Genomic DNA, 14,585 nt, shown 5'->3' with positions numbered 1-14,585 from the left:
TGGCCACATAGCCCGAATAACCCACAAAAAACTATGGATGCTGGCCATGAAAGCCTTCAACTTTACAATGTGTTGACTCTTCTCCCAATGAGATTCCCTTTCCATCAAGTGCTCACCCTTTCCAGGATCAAGATTTTTAAAAGCTCCCACTGATGGAAATGTAGGGTTTTAAATGTTTAATTGCTACTTGTCGGGGTGGTCAGGCAGGGAGGAAGCTGTGGACTGAAGAGGAAATGATTAAATGGATAGAAATTTTAAATGCAGTGTCTAAGAACTGTGTGCATGCAAAGTGTGTATGGAGCTGGGTAAGTATGGAAAACTTAGCATACAGTTTCTGAAAGGTTTCGCAAGTAAGAATACACCCCTTGATTCAAAACCCCTCTCTGAAATAACAATAACAAAACTTGGCCTTTGATCACACTTTTACCAACAGTAACAAAGAATATGGACAAACAAGGTCCAACTAACATACAAAAATGTCCTTTATATATCAGTTTCAGTCAAAACAGAAATTATTATCATTCAGGCTCCAATCCACAGCAAATTTTCTTGGGACTAAACTCTATTAAAAACATCTGGCATGCTTAGAATTGTGCATAGAGATTATCCATTCAATAGAGTACTTATCCAGTTATTCCAGTTTAAAACAAAAGGCTTGATTTTAAGATGTCGGCTAATTAAGCAAATGCTGTAGTTACTATCCTTTTACATTTGAAACTTCTGGGCCTCACTAACTAAACTGGGGAAAATTCTTATCTCTATTGGAAATATCCCATTTATGGAAGTGAACATCACACTTCAAGAACTATTGCTTAACTTTAAGCACACTTAAGGCCCTGAAATAAATTGTGTCCTCAGGTGCAAAATCAGAGAATTGCAGCCTATTGCCTTTTCAGAGGATGTTAAGGCATACCTCCCTGCTGGTTGAGACTCTGCATTTCTCTTTCCCTACGATCTAGTTCAGCTGCTTTCCTTTCTAATTCTTCCTGGCGCTTAAGTAGTTCAGCCTGGGCCAAAGCATGTTCCTGGGGGAAAAGAAATTGAAAAATAAGGAACAACAAAGACAGAACCAACAAGAATTCATTTTCTCCTGTTGAGAATCTGTTATCAATAATACGAAATATACCTTTGCGATTTGTGTATAAGCAGGTGGTTCCTCGGTGGGTTTCATTATAGCTGGCTGTGTACTGGGCACATTGGGGATTTTTACACTTCCTGGTTGTGGCTAGAAAAGAAAAAAGAACAGAAGTGATTTAGAAAAACTTATGGAAACTCTCATATAAAACCTTATAAAAAATAAACAAAGAGATCTGCAAGATGTAAAAGAGGCCTCATCTGTGATTAGCTGGATGGTCACCTTTGTAGATATCCTAAGATGTAGCAGAAAAGCTAGAGCAAGTAATCAATGTTTCTGCACATCATCTTATAGTAAATCTGTAAAAGGAAATGCAAATGCGTTGCCAAACACTCATTCAAATACAGGAAGTATTCAACAGAGTCCAAGGATGTTTTACTAGGAATGTCATCTAAATGTAAATGGATCAAATAAATCTACATAAATGTACATGTAAGCAGTAGAGTTTTGAAGGAGGAAAACATTTTTGAGTTAAAAATTACAGCATATTTAAAGCATGCATCACAGGAGAAACTGAGGCCTGCTTTGGACATAAGAGGCTGTATTAACAAACCATGATTTAATATTACATTGATAACAGAAAAGTTCAAGTCTCTCTTCCAAATTTTATTTACCCTACTTCTGTGTTCAGAGCCAGAGATTTACTGACTTCTTAAACAAATGCCCCATTATTTTTTCCCATTATTCCCAAGATGCATATGGATGCTGAGGTACTTCCTACAAACTAGCGTATGGATTTGATTTGCAATTACAGTTTGTTGGTGGCCCTCAACCAACAATTTCTCATTTCAGATGACATTAGAAACTGTAATTTAAGAAACCAGGAGTATGAAATGAGGAAGGAAGTAGTACTCAAGCTCAACTGTTAGCATGCCAAAAACTACTGATTGTTATCCTCTTATTTCTTTCCTGGTCCACCTTCTCAACAAGAAAGGAAAAATATCAAGTACTTATATTTTCGAAAATCAGGGACATCTGTTTTGCCAAGCAAAGCATTAATTGATTAATTTAACCCATTAATTTATTAACATTGTAGGTCTGTATTTTTCATTACAGAACAGTTCAGTAAAGAAAGATTCTCTTACTATGCATAGAGCCTGACCTTCTCTCTCATCAGCAGGTGCTCTACTACTCCTTTTTTTAATCTAGTCTTTGCTTCTCCAGTCCCTTATGTATTCATCAGCTCTACTGGCCAAACAGAGTTCAGCTCAGAGGGTCATTTAAGCCAACTATAAATTTGGCTAGAACATGAGAGAACTTGCACATTTGTATAACTCTTTACGATTCTAGCTGCAGTTGAATCCATATGTACACTTAATATTAAATAGTACTGAAGTAAATGCGACTTAATTCTAAGTAAACATGTAGAGTAAGCTGGAAACAGAATTACTGTAGCATGAATACAGCCTACGTACTAATGAAATCAAACCAAGCCAATGCCCAGGAACCATATTCAGACTTATTTGGGGGTGGAGGTGGGGAGACAAAGATAACTAGTTAATTTCTAAAAAATAAAAAAGCAAACTCTTACTATGCAATACCATTTTAATGCTCTTCCACATTTTGTATCTTAAGCTCCCTTCCATGTTAAACAGTGAGCCCAATCTGTAGCCCACTAACCCAACTTGATGCTCTCAACTTCTGATGTCACTGTTCATCTGCCAAAGAACAGTGACTCTGAATATGCCAGCCACAGATGCTGGCAAAACATCAGAAGGAAAATATTCTAGAACATGGCCACATAGCCCTAAAAACACACAAAAAACCATGCCAAAGAACAGATTGGTTATCTGTGCACTCACACATATGGATTATTTTGCACCTACATGGAGAACCTCAGAAGCATCTAAAGCTGCATTTTGGCAGTGACCCCACCCCCTCAACAGCACAGCTATAAACCATGCATGCCTGCCTAATCCTAATTTCAAGCCTGCCAAGTGGGAGATCTGGAATAGAGGGATGACATGAAAACAGCAAGAGAGTGGGTTCTATGAGTGCACAGATGACTACTTGAGGAACCACAGTTTCAGGCAGGCAACATCTTCTTTTCTATGGTCTCATATGGGACAACAGCAATCTAACTCGCTGAAGATGGTGAGGTCATGCCAGAACTGATAACAGAACCACTCTCCCAAAAGCTGCATCAGAGCAGAAGTGTGTATCAAATCTATAATGAGACAGTAAAGTAGATGGCTGCAAGCACATGGTTGTGCAGTAGAAGTCCAGTAGAGCGAGCCCTCTAAGATAACAAGGTTGCCATTGCTCAAGTTGAATTGTTACCCCTTCTGAAAGGGCATTCCCAGTAAGGGCATATCCAAAGTGGATAGCATACACTACCCAATGAATTCAAAGACATAGCTGTGTTAGTCTGGGAAAACAGTATGCAAAGGGATCTTGCAGCACCTTTGAGACTAACTGAAATATGCCTTTAAATGCATCTAAGGAAGTAGGCTCAAGTCTACAAAAGCTCATGCTAACAATTTCTATCAGTTAGTCTCAAAAGTGCTGCAAGACCCTTTGCATACTGACTATCTAATGAGATAGTCATTGAGATAAGATTTCCTTTCCTTTTTTTTTTTTTAAACAAGTGCCATGAGTATCAAATAGATGAAGGTTTCTATGATGGATTTGTCCAGGCAACATAGAATCACCCTTCTAACATCTAGGGTATAAACTGAGTGATCTAAATCAGGGGACACTGACTACATGAAAGTCAGGAGAACCAAGGGCTGGTTGAGATGAAAAGCATGCACCATTTTAGGTAAGAAGGAAATATCCATTGAGATGACAACCTTATCTTTATGAAAGCATAAACAAGGGGAGTCCACCCTTAAGGCTGGTAATTCTCTGGCTCTATGAGCAGATGTAATGCTGACTAAGAAGGTTGTCTTCTAGCAGAAGATCACAGATGTCATGGGCTTGAAGGGATACACCCTAAGCTTGGAGAGGACTAATGAGAGGATCCAAGCAGATAGCTGTCCCCTGTTAGGAGGATGAAAATGCATGTAGCCTTTCAAAAGGGTCCTTATATTTGTTGGCCAGTAATTATATTTGAGACAAGACCAACCCCCAGCATAACCTAGGTAAAAATCACCCAGCTACAGCCAAAAACAATGTACACAGCAGAGTATAAAAGCAAAACCCCATAGCTATTGACACTGGCAATATAATGACCACTTTTCACACTTAAAGAAACAATCGCAGACAGTTGATTGGTCCAAAGTTCCTAGAGGCTTTTATCTTCAATTATAATATACATGCAATATAATACATCACACACACACACACACACACACACACACACACACACACATCTCTGACTTATAATCAACTTCAATGTCTTCTTCACAGCTCCAAACCTAGTCCACACACACACACAGAGGTCACACAGAGTGTGTGTGTGTGTGTGTGTGTGTGTGTGTGTTTATCCCACTCACTTCCATGCCAGCATTCTCTGAAGATGCCAGCCACAGATGCTGATGAACTGTCAGGAAAAAACTCTCCCAGAACATGGCCACATAATAATAATAATAATAATAATAATAATAATAATAAGTTTTATTTGTATACCGCTTTTCCTATGATCAAAGCGGTTTACAGCATACATATTCATATATAACAAAGCAAGTAACAAAAAAACAACAACAACAACAAAAAACTCTGCCTGCTTCTCTCCCCTCAAGATGGTGGTCGGGGGGAGGGCTCTTCAACTTGGCAGGCAGAGGCCGGTTGTTTCTTGCCTGCTTCTCTCCCCTCAAGATGGTGGTCGGGGGGAGGGCTCTTCTTCTTGGCAGGCGGAGGCCTGTTGTTTCCTGCCTGCTTCAATCCCCTCAAGATGGTGGTCGGGGGGAGGGCTCTTCAACTTGGCCCGCCGAGACCGGTTTTGTTTCTGCCTGCTCTCTCCCCTCAGATGGTGGGTCGGGGGGGGGCTCTTCAACTTGGACGGCAGAGGCGTTGTTCTTGCTGCTTCTCTCCCTCAAGATGGTGGTGCGGGGGGAGGGCTCTTCTCTTGGCAGGCGGAGGCCTGTTGTTTCCTGCTGCTTTTTCTCTCCCTCAAGATGGTGGTCGGGGGAGGGCTCTTCAACTTGGCAGGCGAGGCCGGTTTGTTTCTTGCCTGCTCTCTCCCCTCAAGATGGTGGTCGGGGGGAGGGGCTCTTCAACTTGGCAGGCAGAGGCCTGTTGTTCTTGCCTGCTTCTCTCCATCAAGATGGTGGTCGGGGGAGGGGGTGTCTCTTCATCTTGGCGGCAGATGGTTGTTTCTTGCCTGCTTCTCTCCCCTCAAGATGGAGCCCAAAACCCACAAAAAAACTATAAAAATTCAAACGTTCAGTATGCTGTTTAGTCACAAACAATGCTGCAAATGTATCCAAGATCTGAAGAAATTTAGAAGAGTAGGAAGGGTATACAAAGCTGATAACATATGGTTGCAGTGCTCATTTGCTGTACCGCCTAGCCAAAGACTTCAGTGTTCCAGAAATGGAGATTAATATCATTGAAACTGCTAAATACACTGTAAAAATCATTTTGTAGGAGCAGCTGTAAAAAGAATGGGTGAAACCAAGCTAACACTTCCACGAGATGTTAGATGGAGCTCTTTTTCGACTGTTTATATCACGAACTGGCCTATTCTAATGAAACTTTGTAAACAAAATGAAGAGGAAAATGATGGCAGTCACAGCCAAAGTCCTTGAAAGTGGGCTTAAGAGAAATGACGACGATGTGCTGAGCTTCCTGAAGCCCATTTCTGACGTTTTAAACAAAAATACAGAAATCTATCTGTTTTATTGCAGATGTTGTTGATATATGGAAGGAACTGAGTGAGCACTTAAAAACAGAACTACACACAGACAGAATTATATTACAGGTATTAAAAATGAATGGGACAAGCACTGTCTCCAGCTCTTTTTATTTATTTTTTTTTTTTTTTGGCAAATATTGTCAATATCCAGTTCTGGTCAAACTGAGGAAAAAGAGTTAGCTATGACATGGGTATCAATCAATCATCCATCTATACTGCCAACTATAATACGCTTCAGAGCTAAGGAAGAACATTCAAGAAATATATGTTCGGTGATGATGTTTTAAAGAAAGTCATACCAGTGAACTGGTGGAAATCACTTAAGCACTTGGATTTAGAGACTATTGAAGTAATGATTTAACTTTTATCATCAATAGCTTTTTCTGCTGGCATAGAAAGAATATTCTCTTCCTTTGGACTCAATTCATTCTAAACTGAACAATCATTTGGGACCCAATAAAACAGGAAAGCTTGTTTTTCTTTTTCAGATTATGAACAGACAAGAAGGGGAAGATGACTGAGCTACAGGGGACAGTATTTTAAGCTTTTAATTTGTGGATCAGGCTGATAGTCTAAGTTTTTTTAAAAATATATATTTTGTTTATCCACATCAGTTAACAAATATGGATGCTTAAGCAAACACAAGAATATATACATTTATTGTTATTATTTTAGTTAAATTAAACTATTTAAATTGTTATTATTGAGGTGATGATTATTTTTCTACTTCCAATGAAGTATAGCAGAAAAGGTATCCATATATGAATGATTAACCTATTAAACTGAAAATAGTTCACAATAATTTTTTAATTATCTATCTATGCTGTGTTTCTAATAGTATAACCAAATCAATATTTTTATATAACTGTAAAACTAATCTGAAAAGCTGTTATTTTAAAAATGAAATCTTCATCTGCTTGTAAATATTAAGATTATACCATTAAAATGAGTATCTAGTAACTGAGTTGTGTAAAATATGTATTAAGCCTATAATGAGGAAGTGTTCGCTTTTATGGGGGGAATCACATTGTTCAATCAAGTCTTTCTGAGTAGTGATTTAAATTTCTGAGAAGTGATTTAAACTGATTTAAATCAAATCCACCCTGGCCTTGAGTATCGGGTTTTTGTTTTTGTTTTTTGTTTGTTTGTTTGTTTTGGTTAAAGTAGCAATGTTCAGGAACACATCTATTTCATTGACTGAGATAACAGCTGTCCTATGTTTTGAAAAGATGTTAATCAATGTGAAATGATTGGTAGATCTCTGTTTCTCTGGCAGAGTAACAGCAAAAAGTAAAATAGCCTATTGTCAAAAGTTATCTCAGTTTAGTGTTCATCTATGTCAACCATCTAAGAGAAGGAAACTCTAATCAAACCTACGACCCGAGGACCTTGCTGCCACCATCCATGCTTGCCAAGGCCTCAGCAGTCGAACCTCTGGTTTAAAGAGTGAGGCCAGTTCTGTGCACGCTGTACTCCACCAGAAAAATCCATTGCACAGGCTCGAAGGATACATCCAATCCAGGAGCTGTTGGCAAAGAAGAGAACTGCTCACCAGGCACACCTCGCCCAGCCATCCTGCCATGTCAGAAAAGCAGCTTTTCGCCTTGCGTGTAGTCAACTCCAACAAAAACTCAGAGACATTCAGAACAAGTGGTGGATCAACTTAGCAGAAAAGACACAACGTTGTGCAGATCTGGGGATTCCAGAGGATTTTATGAAGCTCTTAAAGCAGTGTTGGACCTACTATCAGATCAAAGCTCCCTATACACTACAGATGGTCTAACACTAATCAATCAGATAAAGCTTCCATTCTGAACCGATGCCGAACATTTCCAAAGCCTCTTTAGTGCCAACCGAGTAGTCCAAGACTCAGCTATTCCAACATAGGACACCAACAACGGAGATGTAAAAATTGGACATAGCTCCCACTTTGGAAGAAACCATTAAGGCCATACAGCAGATGAAGAACAGCAAGGCTGCCGGGATTGCGACGGAATTCCACCTGAAGCTTGGGAACATGGAGGTCATGTACCCATGCTAAACTTCACAAGCTCCTTGTGAGTTGCTTGGGAAAAAGGCGAACTGCCATCAAATCTCCGAGATGCAGTCATCATCACCTTGTACAAGGAAAAAAGGAGCAAAATCAGATGCTCAAACTATTGAGGTATAACACTGCTCTCCACTGCTGGAAAAATCCTTGCAAGGATACTGCTGAAACAGATTAGTTCCTGCTATTGCAGAAGAACTCTCCTGAAAGCCAATGTGGCTTGAGGGCTAAGGAGCACTACAGACATGGTATTGCCCTTAGACAACTGCAAAGAATGTAAGAGCGCAGACAAAGGACTCTATGTACATTTTGTCAACCTCACCAAAGCCTTTGACACGTGTGGAGTAGAAAAGGTCTGTGGCAGATCCTGGAATGACTAGGAGCCCCCCCCCCCCAAAATTCCTCAAAATGATCATCCTGCTACATGAAGGCCAGCAAGGTCAAGTCAGATATGGCGATGCTCTCTCAGAGCCCTTTCTAATAACTAATGGTGTGAAACAAGGTTGTGTTCTTCTCGCTTCCAACTCTATGACAATCTCTTCAGCATGATGCTCCAAAGGGCTAACGGCAGATCTCGAAGAAGACGACGGCATTTATACGCTACTGTACTGATGGTAGCCTGTTTAACTTAGGCCGCCTGAGGGCCTGCACTAAGACTCTAAACCAGGGGAGGCAACCTTTTTGAGCCGGGGGCCGGGTTGCTGTCCCTCAGCGACTGGGGGGCCGAAGCTGGGGGTGGGAGCTTCGACCCTCCGGGGCGGGGCACGTGCCAGGGGTGGAGCTTCGACCCTCTGGGGCGGGGCCACATGCTGGGGGTGGAGCTTCCACACCTCGGGGCGGGGCGTGGTGCTGGAGGTGGAGCTCCACCCTAGGGCCAGGCCTCCCCATTTTTTGCTGGCCCCTGATGGGGCCCTAGCCCCGTCAGAGACCAGAAAAAAGAAGCTGGGGGGGGCCCTGCCAGTGCGGAGGACCCCCTGGAGGGCCCCAGTGACGGCACCGGGCCTTCCAAGGGCCCCCAGCCACCATGGGAGCCCGCCTGGAGGGCCCCAGAGACGGCAGCGGGCCCGCAGAGGCCCCCTGCCGCCCTGGGAACCCTCCTGCAGGGCCCAGAGCGCAGCGGGCCCCGCAAGGCCCCCTGCCCGCCCATGGGAGCCTCCTGCAGGGCAGCCCAAAGACGGCAGCGGGCCCTGCAGAGGCCGCCCTGCTGCCCTGGGAGCCCTGCCTGCAGGGCCCCAGGACGGCAGCGGCTCTGCAGAGGCCCCCTGCCTGCCGCTGGAGCCCTCCTGCAGGGCCCAAGAGACGGCAGCGTGGCCCCGCAGAGGCCCCCTGCCGCCCTGGGAACCTCCTGCAGGGCCCCCAGAGACGCGAGCGCAGGCCACTGCAGAGGCCGCCTGGCCTGGCCCGCCCTGGGAGCCCTCCGGCAGGCCCCAGGGACGGCGAGGGCCCCTGCAGAGAGGCCCCCGGCCCTGGGGGAGCCCTACTGCAGGGCCCCAAAGAGGAGGCAGCGGGCCCGCAAGGCCCCCTGGCCGCCCTGGAGCCCTCCTGCAAGGGCCCAGGGACGGCAGCGGGCCTCTGCAGAGGCCCCTTGCCCCGGCGCCTGGGAGCCGCGCTGCAGGGCCCCAAGATGGCAAGCGGCCCTGGCAGAGGCCCCCTGCCAACCCGGGGACCCTGAGCAGGGCCACAGGGATGCAGCGCGGGCCCGCAGAGGCCCCTGCCACCCTGGAGCCCTCTTGCAGGGCCCCAGGGAGGCAGGGGCCCTCAGAGGCCCCCTGCACCCGGAGCCATAGCAGGGCCCCAGGGATGGCAGAGGGCCGCAGGGCCACCTGCCACCCTGGGAGCCCTTGCAAAGGGCCCAGGGATGGCAGAGGGCCCCGACAGGAGACCGCTGGCCTGCCCCCTGGGAGCCCTCCTGCAGGGCCCCAGGGATGGCAGAGGGCCCCGCGAGGCCCCCTGCCTCTGGCGCCCTGGGAGCCCTCCTGCAGGGCCCAGGGATGGCAGAGGGCCCCGCGCAGGAGGCCCCCTGCCGCCCTGGGAGCCCCTGCAGGGCCCCAGGGATGGCAGAGGGCCCTGCAAGAGGCCCCCGCGCCCTGTGGAGCCCTCCTGCAGGGCCCCAGGGATGGCAGAGGGCCTGCAGAGGCCCCTGCCCCTGGGAGCCCTCTGAGGGCCCCAGGCAGGGCAGGCGGAGCCGGCAAGGCCCCTGCCGCCCGGGAGCCCTTACCGCAGGGCCCCAGGGACTGGCAGGCGGCCCTGCAGAGGCCCCCTGCCTGCCGCCCTGGGAGCCCTCCGCAGTGCCCAGGATGGCCAGAGGGCTTGCAGAGGCCCCCGCCACCCTACCAAAATACCAAAAAACCCCCAAACACCCTGCAACCACCCCCACCCCCTGGAGCCAAAATTGCATGGGCCCAAAAACCCCACCAACCCCCATCCACCCCAACCCCTACCACCCCCCACCTACACCAGACCCCCCCCCAACCTACCTACGCCCCTGGGAGCCCTCCTGGAGGGTCCCAAACAGCAGCGGGCCTCCAGAGGCCCCCTGCCGCCCTGGGAGCCTCCTGGAGGGCCCAGAGATGCTATGCGGGCCTGCCCCTAGAGGACCGCCGCTGCCCAGCGGCGCCACATCTGGGCGCCGCCATTTGGGCGGCAAAAGATCGGCGAAGTCTCGCGCGACCCCTGAGGCGAGCGACTTCGCCGCCATTTTGGGACGAAAAAATGGCGGGCGCCATAGCCCCAGCGGCCGCTATGGGCACAACCGCCATTTTTTTTTTGCCCAAAATGGCAGGGAAGGTCGCGCGAGACTCACCGCCATTTTGCCGCCCAAATGGCGGCGCCCAGAGCAGCGAAAAGCCGCGACGGCAGCCGCGGCTGGCAGAGCCGCCGGGGCGGCGGCCAGGCCCTTCGCGGGCCCGCATCCGGCCCGCAGGCCGGAGGTGTGCCGACCCCTGCTCTAAACGATCTAGTCCGTGAGCTCTGCTTTTTGCTGACGATTCTGCCCTCGTTTGTGCTATACAGAAGCAGCTCTGCAGCCGCCTAACATCTGTTTTGCAACAGCTGCAGAGCTCTTTGGGCTGGAAGTCAGTCTGAAGAAAAACAGAAGGTTCTACCACGCTGAACCTCAAGAAGAACACTACCAATCCCTGCATCACTGTAGGCACATCTGTGCTTAAAGTCCATCCAGCAGTTCACCTACCTGGGAAGCATCATCTTCCTCAGACGCCAAGAAATGGATAAAGAGATCGATCACAGATTAGCAAAGGCATATAGTGCATTCGGAAGGCTTCACAAAAGAGTCGGAGTAACAAACCTTGAGGCGACGCACAAAATCAGTGTGTATAGAGCCATTGTACTGTCTATTCTCACTCTATGGGCGCTAAACATGGCTTACCTATCGCCAACGCCTAGACTCCTCGAACGCTTTCAGCGCTGTTTACACACAATCTAAATATACACTGGACTGACCATGTGACAAATGTTGCTGTCCTTGAGCAAAGCAGGGATCACAGCATTGAGGCCATGCACTGAGGACGCAGCTCTGCCGGGCCAGGACACGTTTCTAGGATGTAAGGACCATCGCCCACCCCAAAAAAAGTATTCTATGGTGACACTCGCCAACGGTCAGCGTACAGAGGGCGCCCCAAAGAAGAGATACAAGGACTCCCTGAACAACACATCTAAGGCTCAGCCAAATTGATCACCAAATGGTCCACACCCTGGCTCACATCGGGAGGCATGGAGACGCACTATCCACAATGCTGCAGCCTTTTTGAAAGCTCACGTCGAACGAGTCTCGAAGAGAAACAAACAACGCAGAAAGAACCACAACCCGGAAAAATCACCAAGGAGACTTTCCGCTGTGCTTTCTGCAAACCAGACCTTTTATATCCCGGATTGGCCTTTTAGTTAGTCATCAACACGCTTGTACAAAGCGTGGGATGAGTCCTTCCTGAATCTTCATTCACGAGAAAGCCAGATTAGGTTAAATGCTGAAAGTTAAAATATAGACTGAAATGACTGCATACACTATAAACTAAAGAAATCTAGACAGCTTATCCATATCAGGGCAAACTACTGGCCTATCCAGCCCAGTACTGTTTACTCCGCTGGTGACAGCAGTTCCAAGGTGTCCCAGGTGTTCCATAACATGTTATTTGATCCTTTTAACTGGAGATGCTGATAATAGAACTTGAGAGCTGTTTGCAAAAACATGTACCTAGTACAGAGCTAACTCCTTAGCCTACAAGCACGAACTGCCAATTAGAAGGAGTTCCTCCTCACTAGCTTCATGGGAAACCTCCTCAGAATTACAGGTAAACTCAAAGTGAGGATCAGACAGGAGGATCTGCTGACTTTACCAGATTAAGAAGTCCCAAGAACACTTGGGCTCCTATTACAGATACAAACACACTCTGAATTTTGTATTAACATAAGAATGGCGTTAGATTGATAACACTGTAACTGGAAAGAAAAAACTTAATAAACTGTTTTGTGATCTCTTGCAGGAGAGCCAGCAGGAAAACATCTAGCTGTACCTGTAACATACCAAAATTGATTATTTTGTCATTTAGATCCTACCTTTCTTCTATCATAGATCACGAAGTTTGTACATCCGTTACCTCCAGGCATGGACAAGATCTAAACCTGTTTAGCTTCAACAATCTGCGTCCCATGATAACACAAGCATACAGGTGCATGAATATAAGAGACCTAGAAGAGAATAAGTCTGTGTACAAAGCATCACCTAACCAGAGAACCTCTGGATTTGGGGTCCTGTTTAGCAAGTTCTCCCATGAGAAAAAAAAAATTAAAGGGGCTCTATTGATCTGATCCTACAAACAGGATGACCTAGTTAATGGAGTGCAAGTGGTGGGATCCTTAGGTGGCAGGTGATCATGTACTCCTGGAGTTCGTGATACATGGAAAAGAGAAGCAGGCATGCAATTCGAGACTTTAGGAAAGCTGATTTTAATAAACATAGAAATACTGGAGGTGATTCCATAGTCAGGAATACTAAAAGAGAAGTAGGTTCAAGACGGATGGGAGTTTCTCAAAAGGGAGATACGAAGGCACAAAATAAAACAGCTCCAGTAAGGAAGAAAACTGGGAGATGTCTCAAGAAACCAGGATGGATGACTAAGGAACTTTCAACTGAGCTAACTTTTAAACAGAACATGTATAAAGAACTGGAAACATGGGGAACATCACCAAAGGGAATTCAAACAAAGAGCTAGCATACTTAAAAATAACATCAGAGTCCTTGTAGACATGCTGGAATTTACGAATTTCATAAAGATCCGTAACATTCGGAGCCCATGTTTTTAAGATCTTCAAAAAGCCTTTCGATAGCATAAACTGGGACTGTATGTGCTATTGTTAAGAATGTGGGTTCAGAGGTAGATTTCTAAACGGGCATCCAGAGATTTATAAACATCAAAATACTCAAATACTGATAAACAGTCAAAAAACAAAAAGTGTAAGATTAATACAGGAACACGCAGGGGACCCTTACCCCCCTTCTGTTTTGATGATCATGGCAACTTATAATTTAAAAAAATACAAAATGAAAAAAACCCTTAAAAGTTCCAGAAATTCATAATATAAATACCATCTGCGTGCAACGCAGATGACATTGTTATTTTCTTAGACAATCCAACTGCCAGTGTTGAAAAAAGCTAGAAGATATTAGAGGAAATTGGCAAAATTGTAGGCATTAGGGTTAACAAGACAAACAAGTGGAATTTTAATCAAAATTTAACATCAAATGAAAGAACTATTTTGCAAAAAAAAACGAACTCCCAGATAACTACTTCCTTGGAGGGTGATAGAGTCTCCTCCTTGGAGGTCTTAAACAGAGGCTGGATGGCCATTGTCAGGGATGCTTTGATTGGATTTCCTGCATGGCAGGGGGTTGGACTGGATGGCCCAGTGGGTCTCTTCCAACTCTACGATTCTATGATTCTATAACCACAAGGTTAAATATTTAGGATTCTTTTCCTAACAAAATAACGACTTATATAAAAAATTATTATGAACACCAAATGGACAAACATTTAAAAAGATTTGAAAATTGGAATAACAAACAACCTCCCTTATGGGAAGAATTGCCACAATTCAAAATGTCTGTTTTGCCTAGATGCTTTTTCTTATTTCAACACCATCCCTGTTGTCATCAATAAACAACCATTCAAAATATGGAATAGGGATTATCCAACTTCATCTGGCAAGGAAAGAAAAGCCAGAATTAATTCGCAATATGCAGGATATAAAAGAAAGGGGGGGACTAGGCTTCCATATCTGGAACTTACTATAATGCCGTTTTTTACTCTGGAATAGAGATTTGGATTTTGCTTAAAAGCTGCTACATTATTAAATCTAGAGGGTATAAGATGGAACACGGGGGGCACAATTATCTATGTTACAAACCTTTCTCATACTGACAAGGAATTTAAGCACACTTATTAGGAAATCTTTATTCATATTGGAAATATTACGGGGGGGGGGGGGATTTTATATCCCAAATCCCCATGTGGGCTGGTCCCCACAGGAAGCTTCCTATGAGAAAGCAGAGACACCCTGATTCATACATTTTGGATAATTAAGTAATGAAG

The 14,585-nt window shown here is 45.5% G+C and overlaps 1 protein-coding gene across 1 annotated transcript in view; it reads right to left on the bottom strand.

Moving 5' to 3' along the window:
• SCAMP1 (secretory carrier membrane protein 1) overlaps window positions 1-14,585 on the bottom strand; it is a 68,695-nt gene that overhangs the window by 23,283 nt on the left and 30,827 nt on the right. Inside the window, exons 3-4 of the mRNA XM_042447881.1 lie at window positions 1,127-1,225; window positions 914-1,025 (exon numbers count right to left, since the gene is read on the bottom strand). Coding sequence (XP_042303815.1) covers window positions 914-1,025; window positions 1,127-1,225 — 211 coding nt within the window. The remainder of the gene's footprint in view (window positions 1-913; window positions 1,026-1,126; window positions 1,226-14,585) is intronic.

The sequence above is a fragment of the Sceloporus undulatus genome, chromosome 2 (genome assembly GCF_019175285.1).
Source record: "Sceloporus undulatus isolate JIND9_A2432 ecotype Alabama chromosome 2, SceUnd_v1.1, whole genome shotgun sequence".
Lineage (NCBI taxonomy): Eukaryota > Metazoa > Chordata > Lepidosauria > Squamata > Phrynosomatidae > Sceloporus > Sceloporus undulatus.
Note: the sequence above shows the minus strand (reverse complement) of the source record. Positions and strands in the feature narration are given on the sequence as shown.